The sequence below is a fragment of the Anser cygnoides genome, chromosome 3 (genome assembly GCF_040182565.1).
Source record: "Anser cygnoides isolate HZ-2024a breed goose chromosome 3, Taihu_goose_T2T_genome, whole genome shotgun sequence".
NCBI classification, from domain to species: domain Eukaryota; kingdom Metazoa; phylum Chordata; class Aves; order Anseriformes; family Anatidae; genus Anser; species Anser cygnoides.
The window spans coordinates 49,629,221-49,652,142 of record NC_089875.1 but is presented as its reverse complement, the minus strand read 5'-3'; the positions used below and the strand labels follow the sequence as shown (position 1 = coordinate 49,652,142).

Sequence of the window (22,922 nt, the reverse complement as noted above, 5' to 3'; positions counted from 1 at the left end):
CTTTTCTTTAAATATATCTCTGTAGAGATAAAATATATTGATGTGCAGTTTGAACCATGTTACTTTTTATAACCCTCACTTGCACCTACATTGTGCAATCATTTGGCACATCTGCTATATCAAGAACAAATCTGATTTAAGAGTTTTAATAAGAACTTGCATCAATAAATTATAACAGATTGGTGATTAGTAGTATTATTTATATGCAATATTTTTGTACCTCTTATAATGCTGATGTCTGCTTCACGGGGATTAATTATTTTCATAATTTTGTCTAAGTAGTAATATAGAAAATGTCAAAAAGAAAATTAGATTTTCACTTTCCAGACACAGAAATTTAATTAAAGCCAACTCCTTGTTGAAAGAAAATGTCCTTAGCTGGTTCTGTGATGTGGCAGCAGCTCTACATGCTGCCATGTGGGAGACCAAAGCTCAGAAAGTGACTCGGGGAATATTAATCACCAGGCTTCAGAGACTAAACACATGCTGAATGTGCCACAGTTGGTCCCAGCAACTTATTTATGGAGTATATAAGGTAGCAGACATTAATGAATTCTTACAAAGGCTGCTGCTTGCAGAACCCACCTTAGAGATGGTGCTACACTGAAAGAGACCCTCTGCTCAGATACAAACTGATCTCTCAGGAAATCTGCAATTATCCAAGCATGAAGGGTCAGCTTCTCTTCCTGCTATTCTGAAAGTACAAGCTAAACTTCTCAAACACATTCCAGCTATAAAAATTAGTATCTTCTACAGTTCGTTGGACATTTTCAGGACAAACACCCAGATGTCTTCAGTCTGTGGAAGAATAGTTCACATGTAAACCACTGAACTACTGTGATTAAAGGCTAAATTCCCAGGCATATGAAAATGTGAGAGAAGCTGGAGGCATTATTTCACCGTTTTATCCAACCTCCTTCTTCAGATCTTTTTTCTTTCGTTCCTTGAATAATCACCAACATGTCTTAATGCATGTCTCAATTGGATGGAGGCTTAAAAGTGACTCAACCCAGTCAAAGGTTGTTATACCCACATCAAGTGATTATTATCAGATAAACCACTATAGGCAGAAGCACTTTCAGTCAGAACGAATATCCTTCATTTCCAAAGATAAATCACAGCTCTCACTGACCCCAGTTGAGACAAAAATTCACCTCCACTTCAGCAGGAAATAGTAGTGAAAGACAGATATCTACTGCCCATATTCTGCCACTGTTTCAGTATGTGTATTTTACATTGACACTGGGCAACTTTTTCTATATGAAAAGAAGTCTGCTTTGAAAGATCATTCCTAGTTCCTTTTAGAGCCAATTAATTTCTAAGCAAGATTTTTTCATTATCTCTTGCCCTTTGGTATTACTAACTGGAACGAGCCTACATGCACTGTCATCTCCATGTAATTTAAAAATTAAATATATTTCAGCAGAAGAACTAGTAAGAGATAAGGGAGAAAAACACCTATGGTAAGAAAGCTCATGCTGAATTTAATTATGGCAACTCAAAGAATCATGTGGTATGATTTCACTGTAAGCTGTTCCTGGAGAAGAATTCAATGCCTGCCTCAAGCATGTCAAGCTCCACTTGTTCTGAAGATTTTGAGACTGTTTAGATATGGAGTTGGCAATCTGCTGTTACAGAAACAGAGCAAAGACTTGAGGGGACAAATCTCAGATGTTGCAACTTGAACTTCAGTCAACACTGAAAATAGACATGAAGGAGCTTTTGTGACTTTCAGCCATGTCCTTTGTGCTAGACTCTTGTGCTTCTGCTAGTAAAGGACCACAAAAAAATTCTCGATACACTGTTGGTTCATGTTTATTTTATGCTCACACTAAGAGGAGAATGTACATTTAAATTTAAATTTTAAAAAAGTTCTTCAGGAAACCACTGCAAATTCAATTACCCCTTGAAAGTAAAAATCTGATTTATCTACATGCTTTTGGTTCACTTCTCTGGTAAAGTCTGGTTGGAATAAACTTACAGTTAGTGGAATAAGGTTAGCTTCACCCACTAGATCAGGGTAGAAGGCAGTCTAGCTGTATTATCTGATAAACTTTTGACAATTTTTAGAAAGAATGCGGTGATGTGGATGACCTTTTGTCAGTAAGGCTCTCTCCTCCAGGGTGCTGCACAGATCTCTGCCACTTGTTCTGTGCACATACAGTATTATAGAAGAAATCACTTCTCATCTTAGTCTATTAATCAAGAGTCTGTAGAAAGTTAAAAGAAAGGAAATCAGAGGAATCTACTTTTAAAACATATTAGAGGTGAAAAAAGAAGCAATATGTTCCTAGGAAAAGCACTGTAAGAAGGGTCACTGTACCTGGCTTCCAATACAAACTCAGTAAATGATCTCTTGTGTAACCTCTAGCTGACGTGTCACTTCTGCTTCTCTTCCCTTCTTTTGCCACTCAGATGGTAAGCCCAAAGGGACAGACATTGCCTCTTACTAAGAAATATAACTAACATCTAAGTCAATGCAGTATGTTCAAAGTACCATAACATGAATAATAAAGAACTGTGATTGTATGAATGTCAACAGGAAGAAGGGAAACCTCTCGCTAAAAGTGCAATGCAGACATATCAGGAATTTGCCTTAGATGAGATAAAAGCAACAGCACATCATTTTCATACAATATTACTTTTGTGAAAAGCTCAAAATTATTTAAATTTTCTTTCATTGCTTCTAAGAAATTTAGAGTATCTTAAAAGGAACGATAAATTGTTAAGGAAAGATGGTCATCTCACTATCTCATTGTATAATCTTTCATAGTTTGCTCTTTCTTCTCTCATCTTTCTGCCTCATCTAGGAAATAATAATTTCAGTCATAGTGCTGATATGGCAGAATCCTCCCCACCCAAAGAAGGATCTGTTTTCTGGTGAGACATTTTCAGTGATCAGTCTGTGAGTTTAGCTTGAACTGACAGAGTAGAAGCCCTCTGTATATCAGCAACAGATCACGAAATTCTCACTCTGCCTGACCTATTGATGATTTTATTTACAGAAAGAGTAAATACTTATTCTGCCCATAATACACAGGGAAGATATGGTCAGAATTAATGAGTAGGCTGAACATCTAAATTATTTTTACATAGGGAAATGATCTAAGGTTCACTGTTCATCAAACAAATGCAGGAATGTATTAGCTTGTATAATCTGCTTTTTATGAAGAACTTTCCAGGAATGAGAGGATAAAAAGGTTTTGTTTTTCTACAGTGATGCCCTTCACCACAGCAGTCCTTGCATTCCCTCTGTAGAAGGAATAACCAGCTTACACTGAGGACAATGAGATGAGGACAAGTAGGCATACAAGCCTTCCTTAGCCTAGATAGTAGAGTTCAGCCAGATCCATGGGAAATTAATGACAGAAAACATCCAGGAAAGATGGGGAAAAAAAGTCAGTTATTTCCAAATGCCCTTCCAAAAGATGCTCAGGTATCCCTTTAAGAACATGAATAGAGAGCATGGTTGCATATCTGCATTTTCCCTATCATGGGCAATACTGGAAAACGAAAAACACAGCTAGAGCTGTCACCACAAACACTCTGAGAACTGTAATTGCTTGTTTATTAATTCCTTGGAGTGGAAAAAGCCTCTCCTAAGTTGTACAATATGTAAAGAATAAAAAGCATTTTTCCAGCCTCCTACGCCTGCTTCTGTATGCTCAGATATTTCATACAAACAAGAAATTACAAAAAGTTTAAAGCTGTCAGGAATTTAACATAATGTGTCTGCTTTCAATCTCTCGTATTTTATTATTCTAATAGTAAAATGCCATTTCCTATGTTACTTTAAATACTTTTTAAGCAGGAGAACACAAATTGCAGAAACTGTTCCTGTATTGAGGCTTCATACCAGGTAAATCCTGTTTCTTGTGTTAACTGCTGCACTCTTTGATTTTAGACCCACTGTCTTCCTCCTCATAATATTCTTGAGAAGGCTCTGTTTGTAGATCACAGACCGCCACTTTAAAATCCCTTGCACAGAAACACACACACCTTCCTAAATGTAGCAGGGATTTTGTCTATAGCAAAAAAGACTCAAACAGACTAGTTGGAGCAATCAAATCAAATGTGGCTTTCCTCCTTCCTTTACTTGCAAACTTTGCTTTGACTGTCTATTTATTCTCCCCTTTTCTTTTTGGGTACTACAATTTTGAAAGATGATTCAGAGATTCACCACTGCTTTGACATCCTCCACAGGAATAGAAACATCCCTGTTAATATACAAATAGAATCTAATGGGGATAAAAAAATAAATCTTAAAACATACGCCTCTTTTATCATTCCCCAGCAACTTTCTTCCAATGGAATGTGGCTCTTTAAGCAGTTTGTTATACTTTAAAGCTATTGGTGGTAATTTCACTCATTTATTTATATATATGCGGTAAAATGAGATTACTTCCAGATACAATAGTGCTTTACAATCATCAGGAGATCTGCATTGTTTATCCAGATTCATTTAAAATACATCATGTATATGACTACTCATAAGAAATAAACTGATGCAAAGACATTTTTGTAAAGTGCCTACAGCAGTGCAAAACCTTGCCTTTCCTTGGCCTCGCCAACTTTCCTTCTCCCAAAGATCCATGGAAGTTTATTTTACCCTGGGGACTAAGACCCCTAATGCTGTAATGCTATTTTAAAAGTGAAACAGTGATCATAAGAATGTGTAATACAATGGGGTAATACATTGTATATTTGTATACAATTCCTGCTTCAAGGTAATGCTATGAGATTCTTTGCCCTGCACAGTAACTAAATAACCACAAATGATCTTTCATGCATATGCAAATCTGTTCCTCTAAGCACCTTATTAATTATTTCAAAGATACTTGGAGGTCACCACTCATGGAAATTTCTATGCATGAAGCCTCATTAATACAAGACACCACACAGCGAGATGGGATAGATTTTTGTTGGCATTTAACAAGGGCAGAGAGAGTATAATCTGTAACGTTTACTTTTTTATTCTAATGACCGATGAAATAGAGCCAGCTTCTATCCATAAGTCCTCTTTCTGAGCTGATACAGTGGGTTTGAACCATGGGGCTGCTGCCACAATTTTCTGAGAAGCTAATCCTATCAATGTACCAGAGTTACTGTGCTCAGAGCTGTAGTTCTCCCATGCTGACTGTTCTCAGCTGGAGTATCACTGCTGGGCACTAGATTAGCAGCTAAGCACTAAGGAATTAAGAATTTTGTTCTTTGTCCAAAAATCTCAGCAATGACACATTCTGTATAGGAATGCAGCAACGTTATGGCATTATCAAGGTGATATATCATAGCTCCTCAGATGGGATAGCCTTCTGAACACATACTATCTTCTACATAATTAGGGTGAATAAGAGAAAAAGAAAAAAAAAAAAGAGAGAAGCAAGGATAGAACCCCACAGAATACCTGAACGCAATTACAAAATGCACCTTCTGGCATATATGTGCCAGGAAGCAAGATATTAAACATACTTGAGAAGCACTATTTATGTGCAATCCCTAGATCGTTTCCAGCTCAAGTTATCATACATATGGGATAACACTGATCTTGTCTGTCATAGTGACCCTTTGCTGTAGCAGCTGTTGTTTATTTTTATTCTGTTGTGTGTGTGGTGCTTTCACCTCTAGATTGATCCAATAAAAGATATAAAAATCTTGTTATGTTGGTACATTCCCTTGATAAAAATTTGGAACAGTGAGTCAAATGTTAATGGAAACTGCAGGCTATGTTCATTATGTTATCTCTATTTTTCAAAAACACTAGAATGAACACAACTAATTGGAAGTGCAAAAAATTTAAATAGGCTTAATTACAAAACTAAACTTTCTATAGTTCTAGGGCAATGTGTGCACATATGCCTTTAAAAAATGGGCTAGATTTTAAGTAAATTAACTATTATATGAAAACAGAAAATTGAAATCACTTTTACAGCATACAAACCCAGAATACTAGTATTTTCTGTTCAAGACACCATGAATACCACTCCAGCATTAGTTTGTAATGTTTAAAAATATATGAATTAATATAGACTAAGATCTTGATCAGTCTGTGTCACCTGGTCGCCTACTACAACATAAAGCTCATTACAGTAAACACGACTTTGTTTTGTATTCCTTTTACAAGCAGGCTTAAATCAAGATCCAACCTTTCAATAAAGCTCAGATCAAATATATTTCGCTTTGAGTCAAGCACTGTTAGAGGTAACGTGTATTAAACCAACATTGCCACAATAAGAAAGAAAAGTAATTTCTTGGCAATGTCCCATGGTATTCATTCCTATCAAGAGGAAATAATTTTAGGCTTCACTGAGGTAATTAGAGCAGGCTGTGTCAAACACTGCTTTATCTTCCTCACATGTAAATACAAACTGCAAATTGCAGTTACAAAAACAAAGATTGTGAACTGTAGACTGCAAAAATGCAATCTTACACTATTCAGTAGGAGTGCCATGATAGGTAGAAAAGCAAATCACATGATACTGTTCTGAATGTTTCTTAATTGAATTCATTGGTGATGAAAGCTGCTGAATCCATAGCTATGAAGGAGGCTAAACTGATTTGTAGTGGAACAGTAAGAGCACAGGGACTAGCAGCTCAAGCTTTCTTCTTCACAGGTGTGGAACTCAGCCTCCTGTCCTTCTCAAATGACAAAAGGTAACTTTTGATCAGTTCCTAACTCAAATAAAACCAAATTCTACAAACAACCAAACCGCTCGCACACCAGAAAGCTGGGTTAAAGGTAGTTACAGAAAGGAAGCAGTGAAGTTACAACAGCACCGATCAGACTCTTCAGGCTGCAACGCAGTCTGTAAAAATAATGCTTAGAAATGCTTTTATTGACACAGAACTGATAACACAACAAAGAGAACTGACAGAGGTAGCAATCAATTTTAGGTTTAGATGGAATAATATTTAAAACTGCTGAGTGCTTAGAGATTGTGACTGAGAACCTCTGTAACACAAAGCATGTCAGCACAACATTATGTCAATGCCTCTGAGAGATCAGCAGGCTGGCTCTGGTGCAAACAGGTATGCCTGGACAGCATCAAAAGCACTGTGCAGCGATGTTAGCATAGGTCCTGAAGTAGTATTTGCCTGGACAGTCCACATCAGTTTACCAGCTGTGTCAAAAAGCCTGTCCTACATGCTGTATTGGCACAACTATATTTCTTTTCCTTCAGAATTACAATTCTCCTCTGACTCAAGAATCTCTACTACACTGCACTGGAGCACATCTCACTGGCAAAGGGCAGCACCCCATCAGGCAATTTTGAAAGTAATATTAACACTAGCTGGAGGATGGAGACAAAATTTATAGCACTTGCATTATTCTTATTCTTACTACTACTACAACTACTACCACAACTACCACTATGACAACTACTTTATTATATTATTTGGAAAACAGCTTTTTCATTTGGGGAGTTCTGAAATGTGAAAATTAGCAATACTTTAGTATTTCCATGTTCAGCTATTTTAATACAAAGTATAACACATCTGAGACTAGATTGACAGCTGAACCCTATCTATAGTACAGATCTAGTGCAGATTGACCACATGATGCTACAGTAATGGTGAAGGAAAGAGCACTGGGTAGAAAAGTTCCTGTTAGGTTCTCCATTACAAGTTTTCTTACGCATTACTAAAAAGAATGTTGTTTAGTACAACATCAGTGTGTACATGCAGTAGCAGAGCAAGCTGCATTTGAGGAGGGAGGGAAGTAAAATGAGATCTGGTGAGTAAACAGCACATAAACAGTAATTCTAGTGAAATGGGATTTGATGACCACTGATAGACCACTCCTGAAATTATTAATAATAAATAATTTTAATGGTTCTTATTAGTATACTTACAATATCCTTAAGGCATGTTCTCACAATGAGTAAATGCCACTCTTAAGAAATACTGACAATTTTTCTCCCATGTATTGATTTGAAAGTTACCTGACAGCTGTTCAGGCATTCAGGCAAAGTCATCACCTATGCAGCTTCTAGTATGTTGGAAAATGATTCTCATAGCAGTACATAGAACTTGTTGCAAATATATATGTATGTAAGAAAATATAGCAACAAGAAAAATAGATTCTAATATACTTCTAAGTAAAATTTTTGAGTTTTGCAGTCCATGAACCAGTGTAATGGAATCAATTCTCAAAACATATCTTCCAGATTCGTTGTCTTTGTTTTACTTATGCCAAACATTGTTTCCTATTCAGTTAAAACAGATTATCTACCACTTTTTCAGGGTGATCTACATCTCTTTCAACGCAGTGACAATTAGTAGCAATAACTTCATCAACAGGAAGGCTATTCGAAATTCCTATTGCAGTCTTTTTTTATTAGCTCTTGAAGACAGGCCAAGAAAGTTAACATCTTATTTCACTTAAAAGTGGAGATGTGCAGGTCAAGGATTTTTTTTTTTAAACCAGTAGTGTAATGCTATCCTTTAGCACTTCACAATTATAAAACTCTAATATAAAAAAAAAATAAAAATCTGCATTCGATTTTGAAAGAAATGTCCTTTGGAATCCAGTTAATATTCCAGTTCACATGCTCAGCAAAGAATCACTTCAATATTCAAATATTTCCTTCACGAAATGAAACAACTCCTTTGGAAAGAGTGTAACTCCACAGGTATACTCAAAATTAATTGGCAATTAAAAAAAAAGAAATCAAAATCCCATTTCCTTTTGGAAAAGAAAACCCACTAAGACATACCTACACAAGGGAGGGAGTAACCAAGCTCCAGGTCATGGATGAACTGACGGTCATTCAGCATAGTCACACAGTACAAATGGAAACAGTCTAGGCAAATGACATGGCGATGCATGCACTGGAACACAAGCACAGGACTCCTGTTAAAAACAAAACAGTGAAAATGATGAATGAGTACTTTACCATGTATACTGTGGACCAAACTCCACAAAAATCCTCATATCAAACTTTGAATTTTGTAATAATTTTTCCTTAGTAGTAGACAAGACTAGTGTCTACATAAAGCCAGAATTTAGCCTGGCATACTGCAGCACTTTTAAAAAGAGATGGTTTCTAACATGAAACAGTTGTAAGGTACAGGAAACAAGTTTTTACTGAAACTTGAGACTGGAACCGTTTACTGTACTGAAAACTGGAACCTAAATCAAGGAAAATACGTTAGGAACAGAAATCCTTTGTATGAGATAAGGTAAGATCATATATGGTAAAACATCAAACAGAAGCTAGGTGGGATTAGGTAGAAATGTGACCAGCTAGGAAAGGTAAACCGAACTTTGTGAAGACCACCCTGTGCCTTCAGCCTCTCAAACCAGCCACTGGAACTGTACAGAGAGAGCACTCCCTTAGTGAAAATAAGCAAAATAATTCAGCTTCTGGAGAGAGGTATGGGATTCAATTGTGAACAAGATGTCTAAACTTCAGTGCTATATATAAGTATCTATCTACATGCTAAGTGAGAAATTCCCACTATAGTAAATGCACTCAGTGGAGCCTGGAGCTGATCAGCCTCCAGCTATCTGCTTTGGGCTGAGCTGAATCACCCACTTGGCTCTGTTGTCTGATGAAAACTCCACTGACGATAATTGGAGCAAACACCCACCACACATGCAGATGCCTACACGGAAACAACTAAATATGGGTATCCCAAGCTTGACAGGATACTGCTTGCGGAAATGCAGAAGAAGAACACTTGGGACAAGTGAGGAAAAATGGTTTTATTCCTGAGCTGGCCTGTACCCTGAAACCCCCAGAAGTGGCCTCAGCAAGGAGGGGCAGTGGCTCTCAAAATCCTTCTCAGAATGAGTATATAGTGAACAATATAGTAAACATTACATATGGAAAATAGTGATAAGCCTGTTGTTTGCTATATGTTAACTTCAGCTAACTGTGGATAGACATACTTTAACTGTCGATTCCAAAGTTGGAAGGCTAGGCTAGATGAGGCTTTGGGGAACCTGATCTAGTGGTAGGTGTGCCTGCCCATGGCAGGGGGGTTGGAACTGGATGGTCTTCAAGGTCCCTTCCAACCCAAACCCTTCTGTGATTCTATGATTCTGTGAAAGTAATGACTATGACCTCTTTGATAAAGTCATGTGCTCTGTGCTGTACTATACCATTTGCCTATCCCTTCCTTGAGGAGTACTACCAACCTCAAGCACCAAAGATGGAAAAATAGAAAGCGAGATGCATTAAACTGAAAAGATCGGTGAGATTCCCAACCAAATGCTGAAATAATATACTTTTTTTTTTTTTTTTCCCCTGAGGGCAAACATGGGTTAAAATGGGTTAAATGATATTTTTTTTTCAGCAACTAGGAGGAAAGAGAATTATATAGAAATATAAAATCTGGAATTCTCACATATTCACCGTACTCTGGGAGTCAGGTATTAAAATACATCAAATTCAGCAGAACTTGTGATAAAATCATTAGAGTTAGCAATACTGTTATAGCTTCTGTAAATCCTGCTAGACGATGCTTTGAAAAACCACTGAAACACTAAATCACCAAGCCCTCAATGTGGGAATACAACCACAAAATGTAATCAATAATAATTTCAAATACTGTATATACGCATTTAATCTTCCATGAAAATATGCTTTAGAGTTGCACATAGTATAGAATTCATGGCAGTGTGCGTTGGTATCTCTAAAAACATAATCTCTATGTTTTAAGGATTTTGTTGAATAAAGAAGCTTAAAAACTGAATTAAATAAAACCTCCCCATTACTAATCCTTATTAGTTGCCCACTTGCTGTTCTGAATGTAACAAATAATAATTTTAAAGACAGCTGTAAGGCAAAATGAGAAGTTGATATGTATCTTTTAGTTCTGAACGGTCCCAAAATCATTAAAGAAAGAGCTGGAGGAGCAGTTATTTTGTCCTTACTGTGCAGAAGTCCCCATGGCTCACCAGTCAATGTAATCTTAAGAAAAACAACCCAAAGATTTCTTCCAAAACCAATCAAACTTGCTTATAGCTTTAAAGGATCTCTCTCCTTTAGGGTTAATTGCTCGTTTTTATTTCTGTGCTGAGTATCTTTTTAGCTTCACTGGAAGCTCCTTGGATCTAAAGTTGTACTTCTCTGACCTTCGTTTTGAAGACAAAATATAACTTTTGTGTGAGGAGCGATTCAGTGGTTGAGTATTGTTGAAAAAACAGGCCAGAAATGAAAATGGTGTTTTTAACACTTCCACCTAAACTTGTAGGAAACCAAGACTAATAGCACTCCATTATGCAAATGAGCTACCACTATTAGTTACTAACATAAATTATTTTGTGATATCAATTTTGCTTCTTAATGTATTACAATTGTTTGAAATCAAACCATATTCTCCACAAGGAGCACAGCCATATACGTACACATTTAAACTGTATCTTTAGGAAAAACATTAACGTTAAATTGTGCTATATTTGAACACTATCAGACTAGCAAGCAATGCATATTAACTACATATAAGTCTGAGTTCTGCCTGTATCATGAAACACAACCTTTCACAACTAAATCTGTTAATTTTGCAGCCCATGGTATCTGTGTCATAAGGCTTTCAGAAATGTAATCTGTATGCAATGCAGATTTATCCAAATTAATTTGGCATTAGAACAGTGACTACATTCCAACATTTGCAGATTTTATTTCAAAAGAAAGCACTTTTAGTTTAAAAGAGATATAAAATTTTGTTCCTGAGATCAGTAAAGACCAAAATGCAGAGATTATGTTCACAACGCTTGGGTGGAGCTAGTAAATACTCATTTAGGATAACCCCAAGAGTTATTAATAGAAGCCTTGCTTGAACCAAACACAATGTATTTTAGAAAGGAATATTATGAAAGTAAAAAAATTTGCTAGATAGTGTAACAAGGGCCCTTGCTCAATCTAACATAACAGTCTAGTAATGTAAATCTGATGTATATTTTAAAAGGTATTTCATAGGTTCCATTTACATAATGTGTTTGGCTGAATTAGAGGCTTCATGAGAATAATATATAAGAAAAATGTTTCTCACAGCAAGGGATAAATTGGTCTTTTTTGTTCGCCAATTAGGAATGTAACCATTTTTAAAAATTGAAAATCCACCATTACAATGCATCACACAAAATTTCCATAATAAGTCACTTGCTCCTGTGCTCTGATTCCTTTTCATTAGAATTTTATCAGCATGAATTTACTTAAATGAAAAAGAAAAGAGAACCTAAATGTTTCTGCTTCGTGTTATTACTGTTGGATAACCGTGGCACAACAACAGCACGGATGGAAACACTGTCTGGTCTGCATGCTCTTTCCTCTTTCTCCTAACTGAGAAGCAGAAAAGCACAGATAATTCTCAGATACACTACAACAGTGCACTGGCTAAATAAAGATATGAAGACTTGATCTTGTTTAGATAAGAATCCCACTGGGAAATAAATTGTTCTAGTATATCCCCAAATCTCATGACTGTTATTAATGTACTGAGAGTGAGTCCAGTGGCTATGAACATGAGGGGCTACTTAGTATCAGGAATTATTTGCATTATATGACAGTGGATTAACTGACATATCTTTCAATGCCTACCTAAGAACAACTTGGTAGGCATTTGTCCCTCTCTTAGGCTTTACCCTTCAGATTTTGAAAAAAAGTTTGAATGACTAAAGGTTAAACAGCATACCACATATATCAGTCCATTCTTTTTCAGAAAATGTGAGTAGCCGCAGTCTGAAGCACTTTGGAGTGAGAACTATAGCTAAGCCTGTATAAATCTGTGAAAAACATGTCGGACAAATCTGTGAAACCCTCTCGAGGTCATTTCTAGGTGACAGTTGGATTTTTCTCACCTCAATCTCAAAATCTTAACCAAATAATAATCAAAAACCTTAGCAGATGTCTATAAGACTGCCTTGTTGGGATTACAGTCAGTGAAGCAAAAATAGCCATTTGGGATTCATTTCTGTGCAGCAAATAAATCTGAATGCACACAGCTATATCACAGCCTTTAACCCCACCTTTGAGTGCTATATTTATCATAACACACTTGTGCATTTCTAATACATTTTTTCATGTTGGCAATCTTCCTGTACTTCAAAAAGCTTTCTCTATAAGTACCATGAAATCATTTTCATTTATAAATGGATCTCTTTGCTATTCCAAAATGAATCTTTGTTAACTTACAGGTCAGATCGATAAGCACCATTCAAGAAAAGATGAATCACTGAATAAAATGTGTAAAAAGTGAAATTATGGGAAATGCAAACTTAGGCTATGTAGACACTACAGGCTCTCTGATACTTCATAAACAATCGAAGTAATTAAACAGAAATACTATCCCTGAGTAGCACTCAATCAGTTTTGTCTCTACCCTTGTAAGAGACCAAAATTACAATGCCTAAAGAAGCCACTTCATTCATCCATCACGTGTGTAGGAAGAGTATAGTCTTCTAATTCATACAAAGCTGGTGCCACATCTGGTTTTCCTTTCTATGGCATAGAGTCCACTGTCCTATTTAAGATTATTGCAAGAATTGCTTCCTGTTTATCATGCTTTACGTGCATGGTTTTCTTACCATGAAAAATACTTCCAAGTATATCCAGTTAGAGTACATCATTAAATTCTATTAGAAACATGCTATTATTTATATAAAATATAAATAAAAAAAATATAGAAAATTGCCACAGTGATTTCTGTTTTACAACAGAGGCAGTTTGGAGGAAAAAACAACAACCAATTCTGTCTTTTAATGAGAAATATGCTATTATAGACTGACCACAGTATATATGCTATATACAGACTGACCCTGCAACTGCAGAGAGCAACCTGTAAGTAACAATACAGACTCCTAAATACTTAAGACAAGGGCTAGGTATTTGAAATGGGTACCATGACCTCACAAGAGAAAAGAATGAATGATAAAGAATACCACAGAGAAGAACCCATCTTTCATAGAGTTTTAGGAACGCAAAAATATACATCCCTGTTTTTCCCCTCCTGGTTGATGAAAAATAAATCTTTACACAGACTGTGTCAATTAAACAAAACAGAATATATAAATATGGTATTCTCAAAAAGCTAACATATTAAATCCATTAAAACAACAAAAATATTCTGGTTTTGTGTCTTTGATCGCTTGCCACACAACACATCAAAGGTTGTAAAGTGAAGGTTACAAACAGCATGAGACATCACTGCACGAGCTTAGATTTTCTGGCTGTGCTTCCGTATAAAAATGTATTCTGACCCACAGCTGTTAACTTAAAGGGGCATTGGCAAGTGAAATCTGACCTACTTTCTCCTTTCTTATGTTATTTTCTTCTAAAATGTGCTTTCATGTTTCTTATTTCTGTTGGAAAGCAGTGCCAAACAGCCAGAACCCAGGAACAGTCTGAGAGTAATAAACCAGAACACGGGAGGACAGGCACGCTAACAATTAGCACACATGAAGGCAAGTGCTCCTTTCAGCAGTGCTTCTGTTAACTCTGTTGTTAAATTTCTTCTCATACTATGGAAGTGACACGCATTATTGCCTGTAAAATCTGCGACCACTGTGCCTGGGAACAGCATTTGCCACCCGATGACACAGGCAAGGGAACTGTTACATGTACTGGCATACTTATATTAGTGCCCTGAATTAAATAGAGCTGTGCCCGCTTGCTCAGACACCCCCTGTCTGAACTCCATGTTGAGACAAAGAACAGACACTGATTAGGCTGCAGAAGAAACTTTTCCTGTAATCTATCAGCCTAGTTGTCTATAGAGCTCTGTGCACAGCAAATAACTGGTAAATCAGTCATGCTTTGAAAGGAGATCAGTAGAACCTGCTTATTTTCCTTTATCTGTACTTTTAAAACCTTATTAATGCACTGCTGGGGAGAAAAGGAAAAGACCTCAGTAAAGGAAGCAAAAGATGACAAATGTGAACCACAGAGGCAGCTCATATACTGCCCTAACCCAAACCCCGAGGCCCATCGACAGCGGGACTATGAGAACAACCCCCAGGATATTTTAAGTGTGCAATGTCTTTGCTTTCTGCAGAGCACGGAGGGCTTTCCATGGTTCTGCAGAGCTCAGGAGCAGATGGTTCTGCATCATGGTTCTGCAGAGCTCAGGCATTGGCTCTGCTCGTCCCAACAAGCCCCTGGAAGTTCAAGGACTGCCCTGGCATCAGGCTCACCACAGTTTTTAACACATACTGCAACTGCACTTCGTAGAACGCCAGAAATAAGACCAAAATCATCAGTAGGAACACAGTGGGAATGGCAGAGAAGCATCCTTACATGTTAACTCTGAAAGTCTGTAGCCTGCAGAGCACCAATGTACTGTGAACTGATTCCTCCATACTCTCTTTTGCATCTTTTCCACCTCCTAAAAACTACGTAACTTGTAGCCTTACCTTTTGCTAACAAAGAGAGGCAGATGCTTTGTTCACCCTCCCCAGATTTCAGCAGGATTACAGCAAAGGCAAAACTGTACATTGCAGGCAATCCACAAGCTCCCTTTTGCTCAAAGAGCCTCCATTTCACAGGCTCTTGACTTTGTGAATACACACATTCAACTTTGACAGACTAGACACATATGGCCAGAAATTAGCCTGATTTGGTTTTCAGAAAAATAAAATTAAAACAAACAAGGAAACACAGGGTTACTGATGAGGTTGGAAGAATGAAGGGATATCACAATAAGAGGAGGAAGGAAGGGCTAACTCTGCCTACGCAAGCAGCACCACGCGATCCTCCACAAATTAAAGAAGAATAAATGAAGTGCTCAGAATGCCTCTGTGCCTCACTGGCCTCTTATTTCCCTGCCTGGTTTCTGAGGATCCCATCAATTTCTTCCAATGATTTAAACCTTATTTAGTCTTACTCCCTACATCTATGCTAGTAAAATAAACAGTGTCAGCAAATGTTCTTATGCCACTGGAATGCAATCTTCTGTGATGTTAAATTGTTGGAGGGGGCCCTGGCATGGCTTTAGGCTTCCAAAAGAGCAATGTCCCAAAGAGTTCCTGGGCTTAGTTCAGGAGTTAGCATGTATTGTCTCCAATAGGCAGCAGTAATTTGCATGTGGAGAGTTTAATAGCACAGATTTTTGGCAGAAGCTTATTCTGGGACTCTGCTTTTAATACCAGAGCTTACTGAATTATTCTGTTTTCTTATTCTTAGGCTCACACCTCCATTCCCCAAACCAAACCTTTGGAGACAGCCTGTGAAAATTATGTTTTCTGTAAATGCATAGAATTAAAGTTTCCTAACACTCTAAGCAAAACAGAATTATGACCTCTTTTTGCCTTCTTGTGAATGTTGAAATCCCTGTAAAGACACAGGAGGAAAAGAATACTGGATACCATCTTAAAGGATGCTCTCATATGCATAATCCTTTTTGATCCCTTGGACTCCAGGAGGGACTAAGACTGTTGTATACAGCATGCTTCCACTGTGAAAATTTCAGTTATTCCTTCCCAGTTAACTTTGAAAATAAACCATGATACACTAACTTTGAGACTGTGTCTTGTTAACATGTACAGAAGAAAAGAAGACTTGAAAACAAGGTAAGGTAGAGAATGGGGGAAGGTGAGAGAGGAAAGAAATATGTAACATGAAGCAGGAGATAGAAGCTCTAAATTAAGTGCATTTGCTCCTAGAGAATTATCTTTCACCACATTAACATTATGTTTTATGCTTTTTCTCATCTTTCTTTTCAAATATGAATATTCAATTTAAATGTTCATCCAAACAATAACTTGAGGGTGCTTCCCAATGAATGAGTCTTCAGTCTCAACCAAAGATATGATTATTATCTTATAAACAAAAACACCCTGAAGTTACTGTTTTAATAGAGAGATTTCTTTATAGAAAGCAATTTTTTCAACTCCTTGATATTATTATATTTTACAGATAATATTTTACCCTTTCCTCCTCAAGGCAAATACCTTTGCATAAGTGTGAAGGTGCAGTTACCTGAGAACATCTTCTGCATCAGCACCTCTATTCAAAGGGAAGAAGAATGAGCCTTGGGCTAGCAAATCTCATTGAACATACTCTGACTTGGTAGATCGTAAGTGTGGAAAATAGTTAATTTCCTTCAATAGTCTGAAGAAAATAGTTTGCAACGTCCACCAGTAAATTTTACTGTCAGCGAGAATGGCTTGTTTATGTCATTCTTCTTATGTTGTTTTTTTTCATTTTTTACAATGGCTTATGTCATTCTTCTTATGTTGTTTTTTTTTTTTCATTTTTTACAACCACCAGCATAAGAATATTCATACTGTGATTTTTTTATTGGGAGGGGAGGGGAGGGGAAGAGAGAGGAGGAGTGAAGCGGAGTGGAGTGGAGGGGAGAGGAAGAAAAAAAACCACAAAGAAATTAAGTAGTAAAAATGGACAAGATATTACAAAGTTTGGGAAGTATCAGTTCTCCATTTGTAATTGGGACAATATTCAGGAACAGTTTGCAGAAAATTCTAAAGATTTACTGAAAAAGATTCTGGCAATTCTCCAAATAATTTTATGTGTCTCTTTCCTGTTTAATCTCAGCATACATTTTCATTAGTTTTGTATTGTTTATTTGGAGGCTGACTGGTCCTCTTAGTGCCTGTTTTTTTTCAAGGAATTACAGGAATACTCGAAAATAATCTTCCCCCATTCATCCATCTGATCTAATAATCTGTGTAAGACTTAGAAAGACTGACATTCACCAAAATAATGACTTTTCATTTCCACAGAACCGATTGTATCCTAGGCTGCACCAAAAGCATGGCCAGCAGGTTGAGGGAAGTGATTGTCCCCCCGCTGCTTTGCTCTCATGAGACCCCACCAGGAGCACTGTGTTCAGCTCTGAGGCCACCAGCACAAAAAGGACAGGGAAGTATTAGAACAAGTCCAAAGGAGGGCCATGATCAAGGGGCTGGAGCGCCTCTCCTATGAAGACAGGCTGAGGGAGCTGGGATTGTTCAGCCTGGAGAAGAGAAGGCTCCAGGGAGACTTTATAGAGGCCTTCCAGTGACCAAAGGGGGCCTACAGGAAAGCTGAGGAGGGTCTCTTTGTCAGGGAGTGTAGGAATAGAACAAGGAGTAATGGCTTTAAACTGAAAGAGGGTAGGTTTAGATTAGATATTAGGAAGAAATCCTCTGCTGTGAGGGTGGTGAGGCACTGGAACAGGCTGCCCAGAGAAGCTGTGGATGCCCCATCCCTGGAGGTGTTCAAGGCCAGGCTGGATGGGGCTTTGGGCAACCCGGTCTGGTGGGAGGTGTCCCTGCCCATGGCAGGGGGGTTGGAACTGGATGGTGTTTAAGGCCCCTTCCAACCCAAAACATTATGTGATTTTGTGATTCAGTTCTAGATCTTGATGCCCAAATGATGCACAGAGTACAGTCAAAGACAATAAAATATTGACATGTGTAAGATATATCTATCTCCTAAATGTACTGAGTACTGTAGGAATGGAAGCAAGAGCATTCACAATATTGTTTTAGAATACCATCTCTGAAAATCCTGTGGAAGCTGTTTGTGATGCTAACGTGGAGTGCCTTCTGAAAAGAAGATACATTGGAAGAAAAAAAATGTGGTGGCCATTTTCTCTGTTCTTCAGGTAGGCCTAATTTTTATTTAATGAAATAGTGATATTGTATTCATATATGTCCCAGAACTTCCTGGAAAAAGACAATGGATGAAAGGACATATATCTTGGGAACCCTCATTAATACTTCATTTTTGCCCATCTTTTCTTTGTTTTCATGAGGCAGTTTACTTCTCAGCTCACACTGAGCTAGCTATTGTGGACTGACAAATGGGGAAGGAAGGAAATATGGACTTTTGACCTTACTCCTTCCTTGTCCTGATTCAAGCATTTGCTCAAAGAGGATGCAGCAAGCAAGCTCTGAAGCTTCCTCGGTGCAGATATAACAGCTATAATTGTCAACACTAATTAATAGTTTTGGCTTCTCATATTTATCTACAGCTTTCCCAGCACACACAGATCATTCCCACTGAGGCTATTGATATTCACTCTTCTGGTATATTCTTTCTGTGTGTAAAAGGAATTAACCTGGCCTCAGGAGAGAAGACAGGTTACATGTAGAAACCTGGTCTGTATCTCAGTAATTTCTAAAGAAAACTAAGACAAATATATTTACAAATCTTCAGAAATATTATCAGACACTTACTAGGGTAAGTTTTCCCCTGCCTTCTATTTCCTTTTGACAGATCCGTCAACACATGATACTTACTGCATACGATCTAGGGTTTGGATTGCAGTTTAGCTAACTGGAAAAAATAGTAGGAGTAAGGAGGAGTTGCTCAAAAGTTTTGGGAACTGGTAAGGCCAGTCAATCTCACTGCTATGCTCTGCCTGACCTGATTTAGAGTTCAGATTCCAAGAGAGCAAAAATTCATTAGCCAAGTTAAAGCTGAAAGGGCAATATGGTGCTGTTTTTAAGATGCTTATGCTACAAACTATGCCAAGCAGTTACATCTTCAGCTGCACAGGTACCGAAGCTGACTCTTCCTCATCCCACCTTTGTGGCAACTTCATAATCCCCTGGCAGACTGGGAAGGAAAAGGGAAAAAGGAAACAAAACAAATAGACTCCTTGAGATGACAGTTACAGCTAGGAAAACTAGGAATACTCAGCACTCCAAGAATACGAAGAATTCATATCTCTTCCTGAAACTGCCAAAAACTGTGAGCATGACTGATCCCCAAAAGAAGGTTCAGGCCAATTCTTATGAAAACTGGTTCACACATTCCCAATTATATGATGCATCAATTATGTTTCCTATTCTCTCTCATATTGTCTAGCCTCATGGTGATCTGTTCACTCGTATGATTTGTCAGGTTTGCCACCTTCTAAACAACAGTTATGAAAGAGAGCAGCCCTTGAACCCCAGCCTGCGTTATTAAAGTGTGAGATGATGACATTTCCTTGTCTTATGGCATCAGAAAATCTGCAGCCTGCTACTGTTTCAAATCACCATGCTGTATGTGATCATCTGCGTGCTGAAGCAGTGCAGGTTTTATAAATAGTGCCTACACAGGGTTTCAGTGTACATGCGCAAAGGACCTTTTATTTGAGAGCTGGCCTCACTACAGACAGCCTTGTTACAAGGGGTGAAGTTTATCGGATTAGAAGCAACACTGTTAGCATTCAGGACACATTTCCAAGTGCACATGACATGTCAGCTGCTTACATATCTTCCAATTCTGCTTCACATATTCCTTTTAAAGTTAAACATGAAGTGACAGAAGTGCAGAAATATCTGTGTCCTGCACTCTGTGAACACAACAGCTCAAAAAAACACCTTGACATGTCAGCTGACAACAGCAAAAAAAAATCCCTGACCTCTGCTGAAGCGTTCTGATTTTCCAAACATCAACTACTTATAACAGAGAGGAGGACTGAAAATACATAATCATGAACTCTACAATTAAATATATATAAAGAAAGCACGAGGAATCTAGTTTGTACGCCCCCAGATGCACTCTCAGTCTTCACTCCTCTTCCTGTATCTGTACAACTACCTATTCTACTTTACAAAGGCATCCCACAGAGATCTAAAAATAGGGCTAGTTAGTTGTTTATTTCATGTACTTGTAGCTATTTTCTTTTAAAAGACCTTTTCCTGCATCTTCCGTTGACAGATACAATGCCTTGAGCAGATAGTTCTTCCATCGTTTAAATAAACAGAGCACTCTCTGCAGCATTACCTTTTCCTCCAAAATTAATTCCCTACAACTTTGTTCTCTTTCTGTCCTTAAGATTCCTCCTTTGACATGTGTCTTACTCTGCCCTCAGGTGTTGCCAATTTAAGACCAGCTTGGTCACCCTGGGTTCCTGTGGGGACAATTTTTGTTGAATTTAGTTCAACAAAAGAGGATGACCCTCCCATGAAACATTTTTCCTATTAATCTGATCCCTCATTCTGCATTTATAGACTACAGTTTCTAGGAATACAAGGGAAATAGATATAGATTCATTTATGTTAAACACAACACGCGGCACATTGCCAACAGTTTTCTTCTTAGCAGTATTCACATATTTATTTTACATTAAATTAAGTATCGAGAAACTTTTGAGCTTTTGATATTTGAGAAGTTATATGGTGAAATAAGACCTGCAATTTAACTAATAGTTGGATGATGGGACTGGTCTAAATAATGGTTTAAATACATGCTTTCAAAGGGGAAAAAAAAATGTTGCAGCTTTTTAAAAGCCACACATGCCACCACATGACCTTAACATCTTGCACATGCAGTGAATTTCATGGCATACATTCGTTGTGTACCTTGAAAGGTGAAGAGTTTCAGCAACCTTGTCAAGATTCTTATCTGTACTCAAAGGATGAGGCCTCATTTTAATCTTGCTTAGTTCTGCATTAATCAGAACTGGCTACACTGAGGACAGTAAAACTGGTCAACTGTGAAACCAGTGGGAGATCAATATTTTGTGGCAAACTCTTTTGTGAGTGCTTCTCAGATAATGGGTCACAATGCTTAGAGAGGTCACAAAGAACAATCAGAAAACTGCAGCAAAAATGTCAGCTCAATTACAAGTCAAAGGAAATAAAATTACTGTAACACTTTTAAGGAGGCCAAAATCTTCAAATTCAGGTGAGCCAGCAATATGTCCTTACCGCAATGAAAGCTAATGGTATCTTGGGCTGCATTAGAAGGAGTATCACTAGCAGGTCAAGGGAGATGATCCTTTCCCTTTATTCAGCATGGGTGAGGCCATGCCTGGAGTGCTGTGTCCATTTCTGGGCTCCCCAGTATAAGAGAGACATGGCCATAGCAGAGAGAGTCCTGTGAAGGGCCTGGAATGTGATGAAGGGACTGCAGCACCTCTCCCATGAGGAAAGACTGAGAGAGCTGGGACTTTTCAGACTAGAGAAGAGAAGGCTCAGGGGGAATCTAAGCAATTAATACCTAAAGGAAGGATGTTGACATGGAGCCAGGCTCTTTTCAGTGGTGACCAGTGTCAGGAAGAGAGGCAATGGGTGCAAAAGGAAGCACAGGAGCTTCCATCTGAACACAAGGAGAAAACATTTTTTATTGTCTGGGTAACGGAACACCCGCAGAGATTACCCAGAGAGGTTGTGCAGTCTCCCACCTTGGAGAACTTCAAAAACCACATGGACATGGTCCTGGGCAACCTGCTCTAGGTGGCCCCACTTGAGCAGGGAAGCTTGGACCAGATGACCTCCAGAGGTCCCCTCCAATCTCAACCAAACTTTGACTCTGTGAATGAGATATTAGTATTTAGTAGAAAAAGTAAACAAGCAAATCTAAAAACTACTGTATTTCATAAATGTAATGCAGGGTTGTATCATTCAGTCTATAAAAGGTGACTAACACTAGCTAACTAACTAAATACAAATCGACAGAACAATGTGCATGAGCAGTTCTGGGCAATGTATTTTTAAGCAGAAAAAAAGTTATGGGAGAGGTTTATTTTATTTTGTTCATGTTGAGGGTCATATATATTAACTTCAGCAAGCACAGTATCCTTTCCCTCCCACGAGAAACAAAACTGCTTGCAGGGCTCCTCTGTACCCTTGTTTAATCTGTGACACTGCAATTGGAATTTGTCACTCTAGGAGCTACATCTGATGTTACAGCCTGAAGCAGAGCTAAACCAAAATAAACAATCTGCTCCATTCTGCTTAGACTAATACGACAGTGATGTAAACCCCAGCATAGCAGAAAATGCATAAATGGGTTGCCACAGAGCACATGCACACATAAAAAGAGAAACAGAGAAGTTTTATTACTAATACACGATGGGTGAAAGAAGCCTTGCTTGGGCTTTGGTATTGCTAGGCGACAGTATTTTATTTTTTTTTTTTCAGCATTAATGTGGAAATATGCTTATTATTTCAAACTAGCCTGAGAATTTTGTGCTGCACTGAGATAATATCTTTAAAAAAATAAAAATAAAAATCAGTCAAGTGTTTGCTGCACCACTAC

General features: G+C 37.9%; 1 protein-coding gene across 3 annotated transcripts in view; it reads right to left on the bottom strand.

Moving 5' to 3' along the window:
• PRKN (parkin RBR E3 ubiquitin protein ligase) overlaps positions 1-22,922 on the bottom strand; it is a 758,965-nt gene that overhangs the window by 280,602 nt on the left and 455,441 nt on the right. For all 3 annotated transcript variants that reach the window (XM_048067874.2, XM_066994150.1, XM_013186798.3), the window contains one exon: positions 8,715-8,851. In XM_048067874.2, coding sequence (XP_047923831.1) covers positions 8,715-8,851 — 137 coding nt within the window. The remainder of the gene's footprint in view (positions 1-8,714; positions 8,852-22,922) is intronic.